Source organism: Watersipora subatra, chromosome 2 (assembly GCF_963576615.1).
Source record: "Watersipora subatra chromosome 2, tzWatSuba1.1, whole genome shotgun sequence".
Classification (NCBI taxonomy): Eukaryota; Metazoa; Bryozoa; class Gymnolaemata; order Cheilostomatida; family Watersiporidae; genus Watersipora; species Watersipora subatra.
Genome location: NC_088709.1, coordinates 7,493,246 through 7,516,665, shown reverse-complemented (window position 1 = coordinate 7,516,665; position 23,420 = coordinate 7,493,246). Strand labels below are relative to the sequence as shown.

Below are 23,420 nucleotides of genomic sequence, written 5' to 3'. Positions count from 1 at the left end.
TTATTCTTAGCTATTGGCTGTGGAACGACATAAACAAACTACCGCTTACTTTTATAAGAGCATTTGCTTTGACATATAAGTTTGACATTTGAAGCAAATATTGGAATGGATTAGATTTGAGATAGATTCTTCGAGGTTTGTTTGTATATTACAAACTTTGTTTCTAGCTAGCAGAAGTTGTTTGCTATTGTATCAGTATTGACTCTCACAACTATTAATTTTTTCTGGTAGTACCAGGATCTAGTGGACAGATACACGAAGCTTGAGGCTTTCAAGTCAGAAAAGGAAAGAGAATGTGACCAGCTTCTCTCTGCTCATTCAGCGTTAGAAGAAAAGTTGGCGATATTGAACAAAGAGTGCGCTGAGAGGCAAACTACAATAGACCAGATGGCGCAGGATAAGTCTGATCTTGGTAATGTCTTTATCGATACTGGAATCTTCTTTTGCTTTGTTTTAATGAATCGGCATGCTGTGCTCTGTTTTTTCTTAACCAACAAAAACGATTCAAGTAGCTTTTGACCAATCACTGTTGCCTTTTATTCCACCAGCAACGGATCACTTAGCTTATCAGCTACTTTATCCTTGTCTATTATTTGTAACCTAAAACAAAATACATTTTTCCTCATTTGTGGATGGGACCAAAATACTAGGTAACCTGGCCAGAATATGAAGGGATGAGACCAGAATACTAAAAGATGGGTACAGAGTACTTGGTGACTGGTCCGGAATACTAGGGCACTGGGCTAGAGTACTAGGGGACAGGACTAAAATACTAAGGACAGGACTAGAATATTAGGTGACATGGCCAGAATACTAGGAGACAGGACCAGAATACTAGGAGACAGGACCAGAATACTAGGAGACAGGACCAGAATACTAGGGGAAAGGACCAGAATACTAGGGGAAAGGACCAGAATACTAGGAGACAGGACTAGAATACTAGGGGACTGGGCCAGAATACTAGGGTACAGGACTAGAATACTAGGAAACGGGTACAGATTACTAGGTGACAGGACTAGAATACTAGGGGACAGGACTAGAATACTAGGGGACGACGAGAATACTCGGGGACAAGACCAGAAAACTAGGGGACAGGACCAGAATACTATGGGACCACAACAGAATACTAACACACTGGATCAAAATGCGCTTTTTGAGTTCTGATTGGAGGCGGTTGTTTTTTATTCGGTGATTTTTGAAGCGACCCTATTATACAAACTCTTTAAGTAACCTTTGGAAGATGTCAAACAAGGTTAGTTACTAGAATAGGTGTTCTTTTAGTTTTTACACGAATGACCTGGTTTATTCATGTGCGTGATACGTATTGCGTGCAGGATCAGCACCAACACTAAAACTGCCTCGTACCTTTCTACAAATAGCACATCTGAGAGAAGATGCATTTCATTTGAGCACATCATGGTTGTTAACAGTAATCAGCCCTGTATATTAAGAAGGTGCTTTTACTAGGGTCTCTCTCTGCCTACCATCTGCCTTACTCACGTTGCTAAGGTGTTAGAAGAATTGGGTGAACAAACAGACTGTTGATGGAATGGGACTAGGTCTATATGTAATTGAATCATTCTTAGCCAAACACAAAGCCAATCAGTGGCCATAGGAGTTGGAATCCTATTGTCGAAACGGGTAGAAGTCATTTTAGTGTTGGTTGCTTTTCTTTTTGTTAACAGACACACTAGTATCTGTGAGAGTCGAAGCACACTCTTGTTCTGTCATCTAGAAGCTCCATTGATTCTTTGTAGACATTATATTCAGATCTATTAAAATATCGAAGATTCTTTAATATTGAAATTAGGTATGGATTTCTGTTTTAATTTGTAGCAAATTATTAGATGGAAGTTACTTTTTATTTTGTTGAGAATTGAGGCTAAGTATAATGGTTAGACACAGACTAGTCCAGTATCCACATTTTTAGTTGTCCTTCATTCTGAGTCACTGAATGAAGGACAACTGAATGGAGTCACTGAATGGTCAATCTTTGTGTTGTGAGGTACTGCGGGCATAACACCACAATCTTATTTAATGTGCACGATGTTTCTATACTACCAATGCTGAGTCATGTACATTTTCTTTTTTTTAACAAACTGGCATTGTCTGACAAAGTAACATCTATAGTTATTTAAGTTACTGTTTGAAGAAAAAAGTCTGAGAGCTCTTTCTGGAAGGTTCTCTTGCTAATTTGGGCGGGTAACTGTTTTAAAACTTATTTTATATTCCATGGTACTTACATTAAATCCTGGTTGCATACGAGTATTAGGCATACATTGCTAGGGCATTTGGTAACCGAGGTGACTCATACAACTAAGCACATATATTCTGCTAGGGCATTTAATGATTCAATCTAACATTGCAGAGGAGACCCTCTCTACAATAGCCAACTCTCTCATGGAGAAGAGCAATTTTATAGAGACTATGACAAACAGCCATGCCTCGCAACTCAATGATATACAGACTCGTCACTCGTCGCAACTCAGTGAACTACGGACCTCCCATGCATCTCAATTTAATGAGTTACAAACCACTCATGACTCTTTACTCAGCGACTATGCAACATTGAAAAAGGTGCACGAGTTACTTCAGGGAAGTCATCTTTCTTTAGAAAGCCATTTGAGCTCGTTATCCATAGACCATGAGGCTCTACGCTCAAGCCACCAGCAGCTGGAACTAACTCAGACTGGGGCCACAGACTATACAGAAAGCCTAAAGGCACAACTCGCTACTGCTCTCTGTCACCATAAGGAAAGTGAGGAGGTTGTCTTACAGTTGAAAGCTGAGATCAAGTCGGCGAATGAGCGAGAGATCGGTTTGAACCAGCGCTGTGAGGAGTTGGAGTCGGTTAATTCTGCTCTCAACTCAGGTGCTGTTGAGCAGAAGAATGAGATAATGCAACGCAAAGACGAAAGTTCTGAGTTGAATGTAAAAATAGCTGAGCTTTCATCCACTTTATTAATCAGGGAAGAACAACTCCAGACCTCTACGAAACAAAACGACGAATCATCGGCTATGGTGCAGCAAATGAGGTGTGATCTTACCAAGCAGCAAGAGGAGCTCTCATCTATATTACAAGAGAATACCACTCTACAGGGAACCATTTCTAGGTATGAATCCGAGAACGCTCAACTACAGGATAGCATGACTTCACTGGAATCATCTCAACAGCAGTTACAGCTAGATTTCAATTCAAATAAGAAACTTTATTGTTCTACTGAGGAAAAGTTGGTTTCTCAAGAAGCGTTGCTCTCTGAAAAAGATCGGCTTCACAATCTACAAATGGCTGAAAATGAGGAAGCTCAGAAAGAACTGGTGAAAAAGCTTGAAGCTTCAACTGCTGAGATGTCAACACTAAGGCTTGCAGCGGAGAAGATGGAGAAAGAACGAGAGGAGGTGGGTGCGCAGTGTAGTCGACAGCATGCTGAGATAGGTGAGCTTGAGCAGCAGCTCGTACATATACACACTGCGCACGAGTCTCTACAGGCAGCGCACACCCAACTGGAGACTGAGTGCTCCTCAAGGAAGGAAGAGCTTACTACAATGACCTCTAGAAACAAAGAGCTTGAGTTAGAACGGGAAAGGTTGGGCAAGGAAGTGCAGGAGCTTCAAGAGAGGCTCAAGAGCATGCAGCAACGAGTGGCGCAGGAGGAGAGTGAGCAAGAACAGAGTAGCATGGAGGTGAGTTCTGCATTGCTGTCTGTGTGTCTGTCTGGTTGCTGTCTGTGTTGCCATTTGCTTCTTCTAAGAAGTGTTTCTACTAGGTAACTCTTGAAAGCTGTTATGCAATCTCATACTATCTTGTATGAGAACTTCCACGCTTAAGAAATAAATTTGCGCTCAGACCAGCCGATTTTATGCCGATTATCTGGACGATTGTCCACCGACTGAGAATCGCATCGAGTAAAAAAGAGCAAATGAGCCCAAGACCAATTGTGTTTAGAAAGAGATTTTATTGGGATGTTTACGATCAGTAGACGATTCAAGACCGATTTTCAATTTGAGTAGCTAATGAAATCGCTTTTCACAGCAGATATCACACTGTCATTTAAAATGAACACAATACACAATGAACACAGTTTTCACATTTGTGCACATTTTTTGCCATGGGCTTCAATGGTAAATAATAATTATGTTGATAGCATCTTGAAGGTTGCTATTTGCATAATTATTACTTGCGTTCAATAATTATAGCGACGACATAATAATCAAAGCATCTGCAGATGAAACAGATGATGGTAACCAAAAATTGCCCTTCCTATAGTTATCCCGTTATTAGATTGTCTTCCCCATTATTAACGATTAACTGGGCAGTGCAAAATAATTGGTAAACTTGCTAAAATCGTCCACAAAAAGCTTCGTAAGAAACAGTCAACAAGATGTAAGTTTTAACTCACTAAAATATATCAGCTAGAGTTGTTTGATCTTGCAAATCTGAATGCGTCCTGGTGTGAATGGGAAAATTTGTTTAGAGATCGGCCATAAAAGCTCGGTTTGCAAATCGGCTGGTGTGAATGCAGCATAAGACGCAAGTCACCCTGTTTGTGCTTGTGGAAGTTGTCTACTATTGCTGTAACTGAGCTGGCTGAAGTGATTATTTTAGTAAACTAAGCAATAGTAGGCTGTGATTGTTTTTCATCAAGAATAAATTTTAGATCTATTAGTGTTATCATGGGGCTAATGTTTTTCATGTGTAGTTGGGCTGATTAATAATTATTGATAAAAAGAAACGGAGTAATTCTTCACTATCTTTGGTTTTTTTCCATATTGATTCTATTGGCTAAATACAGAAGTGAACAGAGTACACCTTACCGAATGCCTTTGTGAAAAGTTATGGAATAATATGTCAACTTTAATTCTGTGGACCTAGAAAGGTTTGACTGCGAGAGCCACATCAACTAATCATCCAATGTAAATACACATTTACGTTGGATGATGCCAAGATATTTAAAAGCATGTTAATAACCTTTCTGATTTTAAATACTAACTGTACTCCATACATCAAGCTGTCTGGCGCTCTAGTGGTGTTTTTAAAGCATTTTTTTCATGAAATCTTGTAGGTACTAGCCCGTTTGGTGGCTTGAATTTATTTTATATAATTGTAATTGTAATTGTGGCGAGGTGAGACATAAAGTGCACGCGATTGACTACAGATGTCAAGTAAGTGTGAACAGCTTGCTCTGGATAAGCAAACACTGCAAGGCAGCTTATCTAGTGTGGGTGAAGAGTTGGCGGTGGTCAAGGCAGAGAGAGATGCGCTCATCCATAAGTTGGAGGAAGAACAACAGGTTAAGCAGGAGCTGTCAGTCTCCTTGACACAAGTGAGTGATGCAAGAACTGTATAGCAATGCTTAGTTGACTGCCTTAGTAGGATGCTGTCACGTGTTCTACCTCTTATTATTCTTGAAATTCAACTGCCTGTGGTCTATGCTAAGACTACCCATGATAATTGTTCACGTTTCAGGTATCTGGAGAAACGGAGACGCTCAAGTCTTGTCTTAAGTCCCTCAAGGCAGAGGCACTTGAAAAGGGTAGTGAGTTGAGTGAGTTGCAGACACGCTTTGATTCTACCAAAGTTGACCTGCTCAACAAGCAAAGCGTCATGGAACAGCAGATCGGAGCACTTCGCTTCCAAATAAGTTCTCAGCAGATGGAGGCTGACCTTACCATGGAGGTGGACATAGTATTCATGTTTAAGGCAGATAGCTTTGGTGTGTCTGTCTGAACAATATGTGTGCATTTATTTGGATATTTGTTTGCTGAGAGAACAAACACAGGTTCGAAAAAAGAGTGGAAAAGGTGGGAGAGTGTGGCGAGGGGAAAGAGTGAAGTGGGGAGAGAAGAGAAAAAAAGAATATGGAAAGAAAGAGGAGGGAAAGGAAAAAGGGAGTTGAGAGAGGGTAGGCAAGCAGAGGAGGAGAGAGGGGGGCATGGATGGAAAAGATGAAAAAGTGGGAGGTTTGGGCTGAATGGCAGGGAGAGAGAAGGGTAGAGAAGAGGGTGTTAGGAAATGGGAGAGAGAGACAGGGAAAGGGGGATGGGCTAGGAGAGGGCCGCGAAAGGACAGAAAAATATTGGTACTGTGAACTGTTGGTACAATTAGTTGTAAAATGTTGCTGTGTTCTGTACTATTCAGTTCCTGCACTTACCTCTGTTGATGAGAATAACTAAATAAAACTTGTACTATAAACAGACAAATGGTTATCACACGACCATCACTCTACCTAATGCAGGGCTATAAGACTCAGCAACAAGAAGTCAATTCAATGGCCCAAACAATCTCTACGCAAGAGCGACAGATTGCGAGCATACAATTACAGCTTGACACCCTGGTAGATGAGAGGTCACTCGAGACTGACATCCACAGTCGTCAGGTAAAAATTAATCATGTCATTCTTGAACTGAGACTTTTATAATTTTTATCGTCAAAACTTTCTAAATGAACTAATCCTCCATTATTTGAGAAATTGGTGATGATGGCTGTGATAAGCGAAAACAGGTGGAGCTGTTATATCGTGGTCGAGTTCATAAAAATAACTAATGAAATGTTGCACCTGGTCAGCAAGTTACTAAATTTACATTTGGTAACCTCGAGGTGTTCTGTTGTTAAGCTAGTCTTTATCTATTGTTATTATATAACTATGACTGTTGTTATACACCATTTGATTGTTCCTCTGGTAGTACCCCAGCGGCAAACTAGTAGCGCTCTAATCTTACTCAAGTGTGACTCTGAGATGCTGTAACTACATGTATGTAGACAAGTTGCTGAATTGCATCCTGTAGGTGGACGAACTGGTCTTTTTGCTTGATGAGAAGGAAGCCGAGCTGTTAAGCCTCGTCACGGAAATGGCAACCGTAAGCTTCCTCTTACTTTTTGTGGTCAGCGTGACTTTGTTAATGTCTGGCTTTCTAGCTCGTGTGAATGAGCCTTAATTGCTGCAGTTTGTTTAGTAGAATATACCCTGTCTGATGAATTGCCTATAGTTTTTGGGAAGCTAGTTGAAAAATTCCATTAGCTACTCTTGATTATGCTTCATTCACTGTGTTCGACATATTTTGACTGACCTACTGAGCTGGGATCAAGTCTCACTGGTTCTCACGAAGAAACTACCCACAGTCATCTGGTTTTAATGACCCACTGAGGCTACAGTCTATTAAAGTAGTGTTACCGACAGCCAGTAATACTCATGCTACCTGTGAGTGCACGCTGAGTTATTCAATTTTGATGGACCAAGGTGAATAGCACTGGCAAAGATGTTTTATAAACAAACATTCTTAATGTTAGCGATAAAAGATGAGTGGTTAAGATTGAAGTAAAACTACCCTTACCTTTGTTGAGAAGATCATATAGAGAATATGAAGTTGTCAAAGTCTGCAGTAAAATAAAAAATCTAATGAATAATAAATTAAAGTTTATAATACAATCTATATATAAACCTAAGCTTTGGTCTGTCGTGTGTCCAGCTATAGCGATTAAATACAAATGATAAAACTGCTTCGCATTGGCATTGAACTCGGATACACCAGTTTTGCAGCTAACCACTACACCACACGGCCACCTTGCCATACTATGGAAGAATTGTGAATCAACAATTAAGCACACTTGTAGCGCTTGAACTACTAGAAGCAAACTAGTAGAAACACTTTTGAACTACTAGAAGACAAATGTTTGCCCAGACTTTCCAAAAAACGATGCTTGCCATATGAGATCGTGATGTGTAATGATCATAAGCACAATTGTTCCACAATTATTTTTTAAATTTTCCAACAAAAACTATAGACAAATTAATCTTTGAACACTCTGAGAAAACATCTAAAACAGGATATTACAATGAAAAAATGTTTCATATGTTTCCAATTCACCACCTACACTGACAAAGTAACAAACACCAATCTAGTGGTTATGAGCTGCAATAAAATCTGACATAGTACTGTATGGCATATAGGTCAGGTCAAGTACTTGTACTTACTATCGGATTACTATGAAGACCTATACAACCTGCATCATGGGTCAGATTGCTGGCTACTAAACTGGCACCACCAACTCTAAGCTGGTGTTGAATCTGGGCATCTTGTTGGAACGGAGTAAAATACCCAAAAAAAGTCTGACAAGTCTCTCCAGAAAGTCGTGGCCACCCTCAAAGGCGCTGATAAATCTAGTTATCCTCCAGCTAGCCGTTGCAGCACACCAAAGATGCCAGTATGTCTGGACTTGTTCTTGCCCGCTAGATTACATCTCTGTACTGCCAAGAGAGGTGCCCTAGTAATGCAAAAGCTATTTCTCCGTAATACTCTTTGCTTAGTTTTATGGATATAGCTTAAATCAATAATCATACCGGCTCGAACGTCGCCAGACCTAGATGGGTTGCCGCTCTGGCACCCAGTGAAAAATCAGCTAGAAAGCAAACAAAAGTGACAAATCTACCTTCAAAATTGCAGAATGGAATGTAAGGCCACTTTTTGATGGAGATTGCTCAAATTGACCGGAGTGACAGACTGCACTGGCGACAAAAGAACTTTGGAGATACCAGATTGATATCACAGCACTCTGCGAGCTCCGTTTAGCGCTCTCAATGAGTTTGGTCTACAGGGGCTACACATTCTACTGGAGTGGCAAAGAAGAGCATGAATCTGAGAAGCTGAGTTGGCTTTGCCATCAGAAATGGCAGTCATGGAAATGGAACACTGCCACTAAAGCAGAATGCATATTTGTCTATCATAAGCACCTATGCTCTCACTGTGACAAATGCTGAAAAACCAAGGAAGAGTTTTACAATCAGTTGAGATGTAAGATGAAATTGATTACAAAACAAGTAAACCGGAGAGATGTTTTTGGCACCCATTTTTACAGAGGCGCAGATTGCTGTACAGACTACAACATGGTGGGTTCCATAATAACAGTTCAAATACCCAAGGAACATGGGCAAACCCATCCAAAACCATTACAGAGATTCAATGTTGGAAAACTAAAAGACAACGAAATTCGCAAAGGCCTATAAAAAAAGAAATTAGATAAGAAGGTAAAAGGAAAAAGCACTGAATGATTCTGATATTCAACGTAGCATATGTGGTAATGAGCAGACTATCTTAGAGATACCAAGATTGTCTCAGAGAGGCTGATGTGAAGCTAAACCAGCTAACTTTTTGCATTTTGCTAAAACCCATTTGCGTCCATCTGTTTTAGTTGCTTCATGCTCAGGCCTCTGGGAACCTACGAGCTTTACCTTGACAGGCTCCTTCATGATATACATTGTTATACAGTCAGTTTAAACTAGTAGTTTTTTCATGTTACCATGGTTTTATTTTCTCACGACCAAACTAGCGGAGCGAATGTTTGAGAGTTTTATGATAAATGCATGTGCACACAACTCACGAAAATTATTCATCAACAACGTCGCAAACCCTTGTATCGAAATCTCATCAACAAATTTAACCATTTTTCTGTGGAGTCGTTTAAGTATAATAACGATACAAAACACATATAAACTTATTTAAATATATTACCAAGTCTTTGAAAAGTGTTGACATATTCTTAAAACTTACCCATCTGAACGGATTATACACAAATAGACATTAATTTAGCCGAAAATCGTTATTAAAACTTGCTAAGCCTTCCTTTTATTAAAATTAAGACCGGCAATTGAAATGCCGAGCGACAGAGAATAGAACCATTAAGTCATGCACATTTCACGAAAGAATAACATGCACATTTCACCAGTCTATAGCATTGGCGAATTGCCGAAGGTTTCTGTAATTAATGTAGGAGTACTGAAATCGTTTCTTTTTTTGCCGATTTCAAAGTAACTGACATTTTGGAAACTTTTGAGTACTTTGGTATTCTAACTGATGTCCAAAGCAGTGAAAGTAAAGGAAATGACGATGGTATTTTTTTCTAACGATTCTTATGAGATTATTACAATATTTAATTATAAGTTTGGATGACTATTGAAGTGTTATAGTCACACTAACAACATCGATGATGGGCAATATGTTACTGTTATTATTTTTTCTAAATAGTTTTGTTAAATAGATTTTCTAAAAATCTATATAAATATCACAACTTCTTGATATTGTTAATTATGACGTTTTATAATGTAAACAAAATTGTGCATTGGTTTTCTATTATTACTATATTAATAATATTGGTTATTCTAATAATATCAGTGCATTTTACTTCTAATATTGCATTTCTCTTATTACAGGGGTAGAGATATAAACATATAACCCTTTCCGTTCATTATTGCTGTTTGTCATGACCAAACACTTTTTAAAATAGATTTTCTAAAAATCTATATAAATATCACAACTTCTTGATATTGTTAGCTATGACGTTTTGAAATGTAAACAAAATTGTGCATTGGTTTTCTATTATTACTATATTAATAATATTGGTTATTCTAATAATATCAGTGCATTTTACTTCTAATATTGGCCAATATTGCATTTCTCCTAGTGCAGGGGGAGAGATATAAACATATAATCTTTTCCTTTCATTATTGCTGTTTGTTGTATATAATAACACCCACACCCAGTACATTACAGCTACCATTGCAGTTATCCTTTTGCACTGCAGTGCCATTTGACTGCTAATATTGCATTTCTCAACCATCAGTACCCTTTCTTTTTTCCAATATCACTTTGGTCGGGGGCTGTATGACAGGGGAATTTCTAGTATACAATATAGTTGCAGCGGTTATACTTGCAGTACAAAGATGAATGGGATACCTTGACAGAGTCCAACAGAACGATGAAAAAGTCTTTGGTGGAACTCAAACTGGACCAGGGCACACAGCGAGCCAAAGCAGAGAATGAGCTCCACCAACTTCGAGAAGACAACACTATGCTCATGAAGCGTCTTGTCAAGCTCATCAAGTAAGCACATGCATTGCCTGGCATGTAGGCTATTCTTGTTCTTGGAGGACATGCAATGTCTATCACGTAGGCTATCATCCTTTCTGTGGCGTGCATTGCTTGTTTTTCGAGCCATCATTGTTTCTGTAGCACACATTTTCCGTACTGTTGTCCATCGCTGTTTCTGTAGGACGTGACTTGCCTGTAATGCAGTATGCCATTTTCACAGTTGCCAATTTATTACCCTGTCATTCACCGTGTTATTGTCTTTGTAGCACATGCATTGCCTGTCACGCAGCCCATCATTGCTCATGTAATGTATGTAAGGTGATTTATCTGAGATTATCTCCCCACTTGCCAACTTTAGGTGAACTAGTTTTGTAGCCACCGCTAAGTTGTATTGAAAATTAAGTTTTAAACCCTTTTGGTTTCATCATGGTCTATGAAAGTAAAGACATGTATCTCATCATGGTCTATCACAGTAAAGACTTGTATTTCATCATGGTCTACCACCGTAAAGACTTGTATCTCATCATGGTCTATCGAAGTTAAGACTTGACTCCTCACCTAAACATTATGAAACTTACTATAACTTCTTCTAATATTAGAATATTAATCTTAAATCTTTATGGTATTTTGTAAATAATTTTTAAGACGCTCTTAATTTTTGCATGTGTTTTCCATTTCTCTGTTTGCTAGTGTTTATGCTACACCGTAAAGTGTTAGCTTAGGATATTTTGGCACTTTGAGCAATAATATATAGTATATAATATGAGAAATTTGGAAAGTGTAAACATTCAACTACATGTGATACCAGGTCGTGGAATATTAAGTTGGTGAATTTACTGTGCACATAGCTATTACTAGATCCTCATTTAGGCTGCCATTGTTTCTTGATTTCATTCATCGCTTGTCATGCGACTAGCTGTTATTCCAAGGCATATCAAGGGCCTGTTTGTGGTCTATTTTCCTTTCTGCTACCTGTTTGCTTGGCTAGATGCCTTGCCTTTCTGTTCACCAACTTATGACAGTCAAAGTTTACTGAGATTACCAGGGAGTGATTAACCAAGTGATAGTCAAGTCTAGACAAGATGCTGAAATATGAAAGAGCTGACAAACCTCTCATATAAAAGCATTGTAAGGTAGGGTGGTATATCATGCCTCTCCATCTGTAGGGATAAGGACACTCTTTGGCAGACTACTGATGAGCTCATGTCTAAGAATCAGCAAAGGGTTGTGACCTGGGTGTCGAGCGCTGATGTGACCAACTGCATGGGCTGCAACAGCGCATTCACAATGCTCCTCAGAAAGGTAGCTCATTTTTGTTTCCTATTGGCTCTTGCAGTATTCGATGTTCCAGATCAACATGGATGGTAAAAGTTCATGAGTGCACTGAAACTACATGTAGGTATAGAAAGAGGTTTGAGATTAGTCTACGAGTTGCAATTAATTGAAAGGTTCAAATTGACATATGGATCTTATCTCAACTCCATGCACCTGTGCTAGTATCTTCTGTAACCGAGAGTAGTGACAGCTCTAAGTTAGCGTGTACCTGCTAGTTAATGTCTGTGTTATATTGCAGCACCACTGCAGAGTGTGCGGTAAAGTATTCTGCTGGCAGTGTTGCAATAATTGGACGCTGACGGGTAGCGGCAGCAGGAGAAAGGAACGATGCTGCAATCAATGTTATATAGAGAAGAGAGAGCCTGCTCCAGCTGAGTCTCTCAACTCTTCTATTATTACTGGGGAGAATAGCGTAGACTCGGTGACAATACCGACGCTCCCTGTGAGACGCTTCAGCTTGACAAGTGATGTTTCTTCACCAACTGGTAAGTTAAGGGTAGCCGTTGTGGTTTTGTTGCAACCATAAAATGTTTGTCTGACTTACGCTTGGTTTAGAGTATATGCCACTATATGTAACTAAAGGTACACCGTATATACATATGTGTATCCTATACATGTGTGTGGTATTTTCATTCTATACATGGCCACGATATGTATATCATATGCATGTGTGTGCTATCCACATTGCATACATGTACATGTAACTGACAATGCATTTGTACCATATATGTGCTGTATATATGTGTATGATGTAGACATTGTATGCATATAATGTGTTGATTGTGTACATACTCAATGATCTCTACCTCATATACTTGAACCTGATATGTACATCATATATACAAGTATGTGTATGAGTGTATATTGTATATACACATGTGTATGATACGCACCTTACATATGTGTGTATAATATGCGTGAGCATCATATATGTCTATGATATAGACATGGTGTATAATATACTTCGCAGCTTTACATTACTATCAGCACTGTATAGAGTGTTGCTGCGAGATACACAATGCCCATGTGTTAAATGAATCTGCATATATTCAGACCATAAATTTGTGGCATTATGAAAGATGCCACAAAAATCGCTTTGTATAGGTGATTTTTGTGGTATTTGCCTGCTTCTCTTCTAGAGAAGTTACACTTTGCCCACAATTCATAGCATTGCTGACACAGCTTTGCTGCCGCCTGTTACATACATCCTGTTTATTAAAACCATAGAGCTGTTACAGTAGATACTAGAGTTGAAAAATATGCTACGTGCTTCAAGATATTATGTAATCGTATTTCAGAAGCTTGTTATTTTGAAGCTTCCATAGCACACCAGGTCTCTGCACCAATTCTCTTGCATCACCTTATAGTTTGAAATATTTTAGATGATTCCAGACGCTCTACCCCAGAGAGAAGCTCTGTTACTAGACCTTTGCGCGATACCTCTCCGGACAATCAACCAGATACAACTTCTTTTCCTGTAGGTCCTGCTTTTTCTGCATTATTCCTAGCCTAGCTCAGGTGGTTTGATTGATTCAGCAGTTATTTTTCAGAATTGTCTCGGATAAAGGTAAGGTGTGTTCGCAATTCAGGTACCTCTTCTTGAGTTTAAACACCTGACCGATTGGAAACCAGAACCAATATAATTCCAGAAGAAAAAACATATATTTACACCTGCAGATAAAAAGTTATTTTATTACCACGATATGCATTGAATGAGCAGTAAAGGTTAACTGACAGTAGAAGGTAACATCACAGATTGATGTTTGAATATCATTTTTGTGTAATTTTGACCAAATACCCGGTGTTATCAACATTTTCAAGTCATAAAAACAGACAGGAAGGTTTACGATCTTTGCAAAATATCGACTGGAAACAGATGCGATGCTTTTTTCAAAATTAGAATCGCTCATTCTTTGAACAAGGTTATCTATAAATTATCTGCTCAAGTCCCTATTTGGCTGCCTAGGTTAAAGGTTTGCTTGTACTGTGAAATTTGTTGGCAATTTCGCAACTCTGCCGAGATGTTTAAAAAAATATTTTTATGCAGTTTTTTCTTAAGTTATGCTTTGTTTGATTTTATGCTTGTCCTCTTTCACCACACTGTAGAATAACTCAGAAGGTGATCAGGGTGTAGAGACTCTTCATGGTGAGGAGAATCAGGCAACTTTTGCACAAGAGCTGATAACTCCGTCAGAGACAGAACAAGAGCCTGTTTTAGAAGAACAAGAGTTGATACCAAGGGTCTGTGATCAAGAAGAGAAAGAACAAACAGAAAGTGAACCATTAGAAGGTGAACATACTGGGCATGAACAAACGGAAAGAGAACTCTTACTAACAGACAAAACAGACAGTTTTCAGACAAATGGTGAATTTAGAGAGAGGGAACATTCGGAAGAAAGTTCGTATGCAGTGAAATGCATGGCGACGCATGAAGATGAGGGAGTGTCTCTGACAAGGTACTGCTTATGTATTCCTACTAGTAGCACTTCAAAGGGGAAAAATGAGTGAAAAATTTTATGACTGCGGATGCTAGAATATGAAAACATTTTAATTATTACACAGCCGCAGCATAGCATAGTCTATAATGATCTGAAGGCTTTGTTCATATAGAACTTTGTTACACGAGTAGTGAATGAACTCGTAAAGAAGGCTTTAGTGTTTCCGCACAAATTAATAATATACAGCGTGTGGTTGTGCAACTTATTTAGATCGAGCAGAATCTTAGGCTTTTACATAATAATAAATACCAGAGATGGGCGCTCTAGTTAGCATGCTTGTTCGAGCAAGCTTTAAGGCTCAACTCACAAATGAATTTTACTGCAGAATTGAATTCACTTGGCACATCTCCCCAATAAAATTGACTTCTCTTTTTACTGTTATCGTAAATGAATTGACTCGAATCTCTATTTTCACTAAGCAAAATGACTCGAGTCAAAATGAATCAATGCTTCCTTTTGTCTTTATTATCTCTATGATTATTGCTGCATTAACAAAAATCCATCATGGACAGAGATATTATAGTAAATTAATCTGTTATTTGCTGCGTTCTGAAGTGAGGATGTCAGTGCAGTCAAATGCTGCCAGCCGCACGCGGTTCCACAAGACTTTGATATCATTGCGCATATTTTATTGGTCGATAATATGTGCTGTGCACTAGTTTAGTGTAGTTTTATGGTTTGCCTGCGCACTGGCAATAGGCTTAGTTATGCCGTTTTGATTGTCATGCAAACAAATGTATTGTTAGTCATTTAGAAGGTATGTTTATTTTTATGATTGTACGTATTGTCATGCTTATATTTATCATGCTTATCATTTTGTATTTATTAATACCTGACGCGTTATTTGATATACAAACAGTCAAGGGGCTGAGCTAATACATGTAGTTAATTTAGTGTTTGGGGTCTTCTGTTATTTTTATAGATTACCATCAGTCAATTGTTTGGTAAGAATTGATAAATAACTGAATTTCTCCATTTGATTGAATTAAATTTGAATTTAATTGATTCATTGAAGTTATGATAGCTAAAAATTGAGTATTGAATTGTTTTGTTTCGCGCTTGAAACCGAATTGAATCGGCTCTTACACGGTCTATGGTGCAAAATAATTGTGAATTGAATTATTAATTTCCCGATAAAGATCGAATTTAAGTGAGTCATCTTCAAGTCTAAAATATCTCTAATGAACTTCGTAAAACTTTATTATGTAGTTTTTTGATTTTGCTTCTTTTTATTTTGCTTTTCCAAAAAGTTTATTCGCTAAATTCCACAAGGCCAAATAATATTTTATCAAGCCTTTCAGATATTTATTCACAACTCATATGCTTACAAGATTACGCGTAATTTTTCTCTCTCTCTCGAAGTGTAGCTTAACATTTATATAGACTTTTGGTTATTTAATATTAACTTCAAGTCTGGTTAGTGTAGCTATTGGAAGTATAACTTTGAACAGCAGGTCATGTACTAGTAGTGGATGTCTATCAAAAGTCGATGTTTGTTCTCCGGTCTTCAATGTCAATACTCTCCATATTCATGTAAACACACAGTCATATTGCATTCTTTGCCAATTTCATCATTAGATCAGATTCGCTAAGGGAAGAGTATAACGTGGTGCTAGATGCTGAGACGGGGCAGTTATCCGAGCCAGTCGAAACCAGCATACAAGCTCTCTCTCAGCACACTGTCTGCGTTATCGTAGACAAGGAGGACACAACTTTAGCATGGACACTGATGTCTCAATCTAAGGTGTGTTTATCACATACATTATATGTGTAGAATATTTTGCTACCAATTGTGGTGGCAGCAAGGTTGAACCAATATAGTAGGCAATCGGTTTGCTTCTGGATATCATTTAGTAAATACACCTAATTATTATTGTTATTATTATTATACACCTAATTATTATTATTGTTATTATAATGTGGCTGGATTAGTGAATCTATATTGCTAAATCTTACTTGGTCTCTGTGCATGTTGTTGGGTATGTTGGGGGTCTACGTGGGGGTGTATGTGAGTGGGTGTGTATATGTATGTGGGTGTGTGTGCAGAATGAGTGTGTATGAGTATGTGTATGGCTGTGTGAGTGCTAGTGTGAATAGATGTGTGTCGGTTGGTGGGTATTGGTAGATGTGTGTGGATATTGGTGGATATGTGTGTGTGTGTGTGCTTTTATCTCATGCATAAAAGCTTCCACATGTTTTGGTTGATTTTGTCCAAACTCCACACGCATACCCTTCGTGCCGGCCGCCAGATCCCCAAAATATTTGGTTTCAAAACTTCATCTGGTTCTTGAGAACCTACCTTTAAACACCCCCCTGTAGACTATCTGACTAAAAATGACAGAAACCGCGGGCATCGCCAGGCTCACTGGTAGTCACAGACAGAGTTGAGTTGTTTCAACATGACAGGCATTTGTGCTGCTGTCTATTGTCTGTTGATGAGCGACAGCGGAAGATAATGTTATTTCATTGAGTCATCAAGGTTTATGATAAGATTATAATAATTTTCTTTGTGCATATTATATTTTTGTACAAATCTCATTCAATGCACCGTGCTGAAAAAAAAAGTTGAAAAATTTTGATAATTGTTGTGCGTTGTGGACATTGCAGTTGTTCAGGTAGTGTCATTTCTCATGTCTATAAAATTGCTACAGCTGTTGCAATTTTATGATGTCCATGTATAACAATGAACCAGTGAATGGCCCACCAGACTGTTATTATATAATTACCGGTTCATGTTTGATTTCTTAGTTGTCACTCAATAGTCCTGAAACTTCCTTCCAGATGTGCAAACGATAAATATGCGGTGAGCAAGCTGAGTTTCAGCGTGATTTGTCTGAAATCCCGCCGGGCAATCTCTGATTTGTTGTCAAAGCTTTGAAGATAAACTTAAACGAAACTTTAGTAGATTTTATAAGAAAGTATCTGTATTTTTCTATAATTTGTGATTGTTTTTGATGTTTGAGATGATCTGACTGCCGGGATTTTTCAAGATTAAAATCAACAAAACTTGATCGTGGCTAAAATGCTCAGAAGAAAAATATGTCCAAATGATGTCCCTCGTTGCTATTGTTGCCATGGTTGATACCGGCTATTGTGTTCAAGTTGCAATGTTACACGTCTCTATTCTTTTTGTCTCTTTGCAACTGTAGATGTCATAATCGTCTTTAAAAACAATCGAAAATGATAGAAAAATTTCGATACTTTCTGATAAAATCTATTAAAATTTGTGGAAGTTCATCTGTAAATCGGTATTTTACAGCCCGTTTACTTTCAACTTGACTTCAAACCTTCGACGACTGGCTTCAGCCAAGGAAATGAAATACTCATCCCAGAATGCAAGTGTCGCTCTCATAAACGGGAATTCAAAGGGGAGATGGTTAGCCATAACAGTGGATTCTTCATTTTCACATTTATCAACAAGTCCGAAAGGTATACAGTTTGTATTGTAGTTAATCATTAGCCCGGGTTTGTTTTCCCTATATTCGCTACAGGAGTTTCCACAAAATCTTTAAATGCCACACTAAGTATCATGCTGGGAAGTAGCGTATTTACTAAAATTTTTAACCACCACAAATTCCCCCACATGGAATCTTCATGTGCAAGCAACTTTCAATTGAACATGCCATGCAAAAAGAAGGAGAATAGCTAGGTACTTTGCTTATTTGGTTATAAGGCAAATTTTTTGATGAACGTCTGCCAGTTTTAATTGGAGCTTATGAATAAAAAACTTATTTGCGATGCTGAAAAAATAGTGTTGTAGATCTCGGGCCGACTAGTAGATCTCTGTCCGACTAAAAGATCTCTGTCCAACTAGTAGATATCTGTCCGACTAGTAGATCGCTGTCTGACTAGTAGATCTCTGTTCGACTAGTAGATCTCTGTCCGACTAGTGGATCTCTGTTCGACTAGTAGATCTTTGTCCGACTGGCAAATTTCTGGCTGACTCGTAGATCTATGCTTTTGTTGTTACTTTCATTGTACATGTAATTTTGTGGTAGCTTGATTGCACATTGATTTGCTTAGATAAAGTTGTTTGACTCAAGTGGATCACATCTGCTAAAGCCCCACTCGTGATAGCTACAGCTCTATTTTTATTTTTCCTTTTAAATTTTAGTGAACTCACTCTACAGTACCTCATCACATTAGCATAATCAACACATTGAGGGGATAACTCCGTCAGCAATTCACCAAATGGTGGGATGATCAGAGGCACCCTTTTTCAACTGATTTATATAAAGCTTTTTATATCAAATTTAGTAATATATTAGCAAAACTAATTTATATACGATTGCTATGTATGCTGTTTTCTCTTTTTCATACATTTCTAGTCGGATAGGCATAAACCCCCTATATTTGTATTATATGAAAGGATTGCTGTGCATTGATTATTTCTACAGAGGCTTTGCTGGGAATAATTATGTATTTCATATGAAATATTGTGTATGTAATGTTTTTATGAAATGAGATGCAAATGAATGGGCCGTCCCTGCATCTTAATATTTCTAGTTTTTGACTGTAATGTATCAATACCAATCACTAGGACTTTTGCGATTGTCACCAGGCAATAAAATGACTTTCTATTAAAATAAAATATTTTAATGCGTAGGACATATAATTATAAAAATAACAATAAAAATACAATAATTAAGTGTTTAAGAAAGGCTACACTTATTGGTAAGACTGGTAACAATCATTGAGAATCATAGGAAAATAGGGGCCCACACCATCCCATCCCAACTTACGGGGCAAAAAATTAAGACCATTCGCTAAAATAGAGAGTTGGCTGTGTGGAAAAAACGTTTCAAATGAATTATTAATTAAACTCAAAAAATTCATACTTCAATTGATACACTTGTGGACTAAAGGCTATACGTTACGCGTGACCAGAATTGTGATGAGACAGGTAAATGTGCACAGCATATGCTATCATAGCAGCGAATACTATAATGGAAATGGTCACAATGCAGAGTAGTGATGGTGACAAAGTAGAAAGACAATTATTCCTCCGTCGGTAAGTAGATAGCTGGCTTGCCTCAGCTTGCAGTGATGTTATCACTTCGTTGCCATTAGCCTGCTGTTGCACCTTCTCAGCTAATTCTCTCAGTTCCTCATCCTTTTTATTTATTAACTTATTAAACTTTCCTATGTCTCGCTTGCTGCTGTTCGAGTGTTGGTTATGGTGTGGTTGCCTGTCTAGGAGAGCATAAGCTTCCTCATCATCAGGGTCTGTCCGTAGCTGCATCATGGCAGTGAGAGACTGTGCACCAGTCGTTCCCGACGCAATGCTGTCTTCCTCTTCACTTGCCTCCTAAAGTAGTCACACGTTGAATACAGTTGCGATACAGTGAGGAGAATGATAGCAGCTTCTGAGATGAACAAACAACTTAATAGGAAACTATGGTAACGAGTAGCTGTTATCAAAGGTCAAAAGTCAAATGAGTAAATACTGGAAAACTGATCAATTAGACAAGGGAGACTTCCACCAAATCTGACATGAAGAAACAGCAAAGAGTGTGAAAGAATCAGAGGGGGCGGTAGCACTACTCACACTGCTGACAATATCTGCGGGTGACTTCACCTTAGTAGAGGCGACAAGGTCATCCCCTGCAGCCTGTCTTTCCCGTGCTGTTTCCTCTAATTTTTGATGCAATAAACTTTGGTGTGAATGGACAGGAATCTTTAAAGATGTGAAGCCATAAAATTCCTGGTCTGTATAGAATCCATTTATTTTCTTTATTTCGGATACCTGCAAAATTACATTGAGGGAAAATTCTTCTACCCGAAAGTTCCATGGGGCAAAATATTACTTACAATTTTATTAATGAAATTAGATGAAAATTGTGTTTACTCATTTTACAATTGCTAGGCTGAACGCAGAAAGTGTAGTCTGATGGAAATTACCAAACTATCTTTGAAAAAGAAATTATTCTCTGAAACCTATAAAAAGTACAAAGCAGGATCCCACAAAGTGATTGCTAACTAGGATATTCGCTAGCTTAGAATATGACTTATTTAAACATGAAACTAATAAACTGTAAAACAAAGCTTAGAAATTGCTTCTCAAAGGTGGTAAAAAAGCTAGTTTTCCAAACTGCTTCGACGATTAAAAATTCTTCAAAACTAATATCCCAATTGCAAATTTCATCCGCAAGAAGATGCGGTTTTGAAAATAGTCTCAAATATAACCGGCATTTATAATAATCGACAGAGGGTGTGTTATACAGCCCTCGTACTTACTGAACAACGAAATTTAATGGCTATTCCATGGAGTGTGTCTGTCTTGGTAAGTGGAATTTCTTTAATTATGACATCACTGTGTTGACTCAACCTAGTTGACTTGTATGACCTCTGACTAGTGGCGGGACTTTTTTGAGGAAGACTGCTTAATTCTATCGTCTCATCTTCATGCTCAGATACAGTCCCATCAGGAAATACATAGACATTTTTATTTTTGTTTGGCGCAATAAGTGATTTTTTTTCACCAGATCCATGAGGGCTTTTTGGTTTTCGTTTTTTGCGAGGCTGATCAGCTTCCATATCTTCATAATCATCATAAGCTAGTGAACTCGGGAGCTTGGAGTAGCCATTGCGACTCATTTTGCTTGATCAACGAATCGAGCTGCAGAACAAAGATTACATTAAATAAAACTACATTTAACTTAGCCAGAATCTTCATGATGTCAAAAAATGAAGTAATGAAATGCTCATCTCGTTCGTTCTTTGTCAAAACTAGGTGAACTTTTTTAAATAGCCTTTTAAAACATCTCTCACGTTTATAGGATTATATACTTTCTAGAGACGATGTTAATTTTTTTATTGCTTTTCATGTCAGATTTTAAACTTGCTAATAGCTAACAAACTAACATTTAAACTAACCCCAACAAGCATGCAAAGGCTGTAGAAGGTTATGTAGCACATCTTAAATGCGGAAACAAATCATTGTATCACAATTAAAGCACTGGGAGACATACATAAACTTTTTATAATTAAACTATCGAAACATGCGATACCTGTGGTGTTGTTGAATAGAAGTATTAGCAAAAGCAGATAGCACAATGGAGAAATGACTAAACACCGGAGACATATGCAGTATTGCAATGAACATGACACCTAATACATTACATTACTACAAAACAGCTTAGAAAGCTCCTGTAGAAGTAGCCCAAAAGGAAAAAGGCATCAATTGACACGCCAGCAAACCATTAAAAGATATCAGACCTGTACCAGACACGACCAAAACAATTGAAGTTAGTCATCATTTCCAATCACTATATTCTCATAACATACTGAAGACAAGTTCACTTAATGGCTAACCCTCTGCAACATAAAGAACAGAACCTGAGCACCTAAACACTTTCACATAGGCTATCAGAGATATATAAAAGAGAACAGCTCCAATGACTCAGCACCGGTTGATCTATCTATCTCTCTCTTTCGCAAGGACCTGCTGAGGCTTTCTCTGCCTGCTGAGACGTGTTCCTCTGCGTCTGGAGCCTCTCTCTATTTTCACCCTGCATCTGGAGCCTCTATCTTTTCCCTACCTATGGAGCCTCTTTCTCCATCATCAGCTGATACTCTTTCACTTCATTATCTCATCTACCAAATCTCTATATATAACGACTGCCATTACACTCAGTTGATTGTCAAAACTCGCAGATGTACAGACCGAGCAAGCAAACATGGACAACCACTCGAGTAAGGGTGTAACTTTTACTGGCAATTTTAGCCTTGTGTCATTAGTATTATTGTTTAGAACTTTGTTAGTTGTGTATTTTAATTGTTGGAATTATAGAATAAAAAGTACCTTTTCCTGGTAAATATCAGTATTGCTTACAAAAGGTTAACACCTTCACTTATACCTGAACCATTAATAATCAAAGTAGTTCCACATGACAAAGCAAAAGTGCACAAACTGAACATGGTCAAAATAGAATGAGATGACAAAGCAAATTCAACACTTGTGTTGTGTGTGAATTCGGATTGGTCATGCATAACATAATTTCTCCATTTTCACCCATAACAGTGTAACTATATATAGGCCTATATATTCAAGCGAATATGATGCAATAGTAGGCAGAAACATATAATAGCTTATATATCGTAGCAAAATTCAAACGTATCATTTTCACATCTTTGAGGCAACTTTTGCTAAAATACAAAAAAATAAAAAACAGTGTTTACATGCTTGAAAAAAAACAAATCTGATGACATATAACTACTACAATAATTATACATGTACTAGATAAGCCATGTACCAGTTTTTTAGAGTGTTCTAAATTATCTGAGGTAAGATCTGAGGTAAGAAGCTCCTAATGGCGAAGTCGTACATTGAGCTAAGCTCAACAACGATGTCATACCTGAAGTAATGAACCACAGCAACCAAATATTTTAGTAGTATCTTTTTGTGACTTTTGTAAGACAAAACGAAATTTAAAAAATCTGCACCGGAGCTGATGTCTTCGTAAAAATTTAGCAAAAACTTCATACAACCGCTAATTGAAAGAATGTACCTTTTAAAGTGTGATTATGATATATTCAGCATAGCAAATAGCATAAATAAATTGACTACTCTTCCGACACAAGTGTAGCTATGATGGGTGTAAAAAGATAACAAAATAGTGACAAGCGATAGGATCCAACTTAGCAGAGCGAGTACACTAAACTCCTTGGTCGTGACACATCGCAGATAGCCCCAGTTTCTTTCACCAATGAAGCGGGCACAAT

The 23,420-nt window shown here is 37.9% G+C and overlaps 2 protein-coding genes across 5 annotated transcripts in view; one reads left to right on the top strand and one right to left on the bottom strand.

The window, feature by feature from the left end:
* LOC137386889 (FYVE and coiled-coil domain-containing protein 1-like) overlaps window positions 1-18,940 on the top strand; it is a 25,579-nt gene extending 6,639 nt beyond the window's left edge. Inside the window, exons 7-20 of the mRNA XM_068073082.1 lie at window positions 232-412; window positions 2,369-3,684; window positions 5,157-5,324; window positions 5,468-5,677; window positions 6,237-6,377; window positions 6,787-6,858; window positions 10,709-10,875; window positions 12,030-12,165; window positions 12,437-12,683; window positions 13,581-13,675; window positions 14,305-14,654; window positions 16,275-16,440; window positions 17,956-18,125; window positions 18,811-18,940. Coding sequence (XP_067929183.1) covers window positions 232-412; window positions 2,369-3,684; window positions 5,157-5,324; window positions 5,468-5,677; window positions 6,237-6,377; window positions 6,787-6,858; window positions 10,709-10,875; window positions 12,030-12,165; window positions 12,437-12,683; window positions 13,581-13,675; window positions 14,305-14,654; window positions 16,275-16,440; window positions 17,956-18,125; window positions 18,811-18,847 — 3,456 coding nt within the window. The 3' untranslated portion in view covers window positions 18,848-18,940. The remainder of the gene's footprint in view (window positions 1-231; window positions 413-2,368; window positions 3,685-5,156; window positions 5,325-5,467; window positions 5,678-6,236; window positions 6,378-6,786; window positions 6,859-10,708; window positions 10,876-12,029; window positions 12,166-12,436; window positions 12,684-13,580; window positions 13,676-14,304; window positions 14,655-16,274; window positions 16,441-17,955; window positions 18,126-18,810) is intronic.
* Window positions 18,871-23,342, bottom strand: LOC137386890 (lysM and putative peptidoglycan-binding domain-containing protein 3-like). Of its 4 annotated transcripts, none has more exons than XM_068073086.1 (5): window positions 23,207-23,340; window positions 22,106-22,301; window positions 20,934-21,315; window positions 20,275-20,442; window positions 18,871-20,004 (listed from the first exon to the last, which is right to left on the bottom strand). In XM_068073086.1, the coding sequence occupies exons 3-5, from the start codon at window positions 21,291-21,293 to the stop codon at window positions 19,570-19,572; spliced, it is 963 nt and encodes a 320-aa protein (XP_067929187.1). In that variant the 5' UTR covers window positions 21,294-21,315; window positions 22,106-22,301; window positions 23,207-23,340; the 3' UTR covers window positions 18,871-19,569. The 4 variants fall into 4 exon arrangements, with proteins under 4 accessions (XP_067929187.1, XP_067929184.1, XP_067929185.1 ...); XM_068073083.1 differs by having other exon boundaries at window positions 18,872-20,004; window positions 20,245-20,442; XM_068073084.1 differs by having other exon boundaries at window positions 18,872-20,004; window positions 20,245-20,442; window positions 22,141-22,301.
* Between the last annotated feature and the right edge of the window lie 78 nt (window positions 23,343-23,420).

Coding starts and splice junctions, on each gene's coding strand:
- LOC137386890 (XM_068073085.1), bottom strand. CDS start 21,293: ATGAGTCGCAATGGCTACTCCAAGCTCCCGAGTTCACTAGCTTATGAT. Junction 20,443..20,933: donor CCATTAAATTTCGTTGTTCA/GTAAGTACGAGG, acceptor GTAATTTTGCAG/GTATCCGAAATAAAGAAAAT. Junction 20,005..20,244: donor CCGCAGATATTGTCAGCAGT/GTGAGTAGTGCT, acceptor TGACTACTTTAG/GAGGCAAGTGAAGAGGAAGA.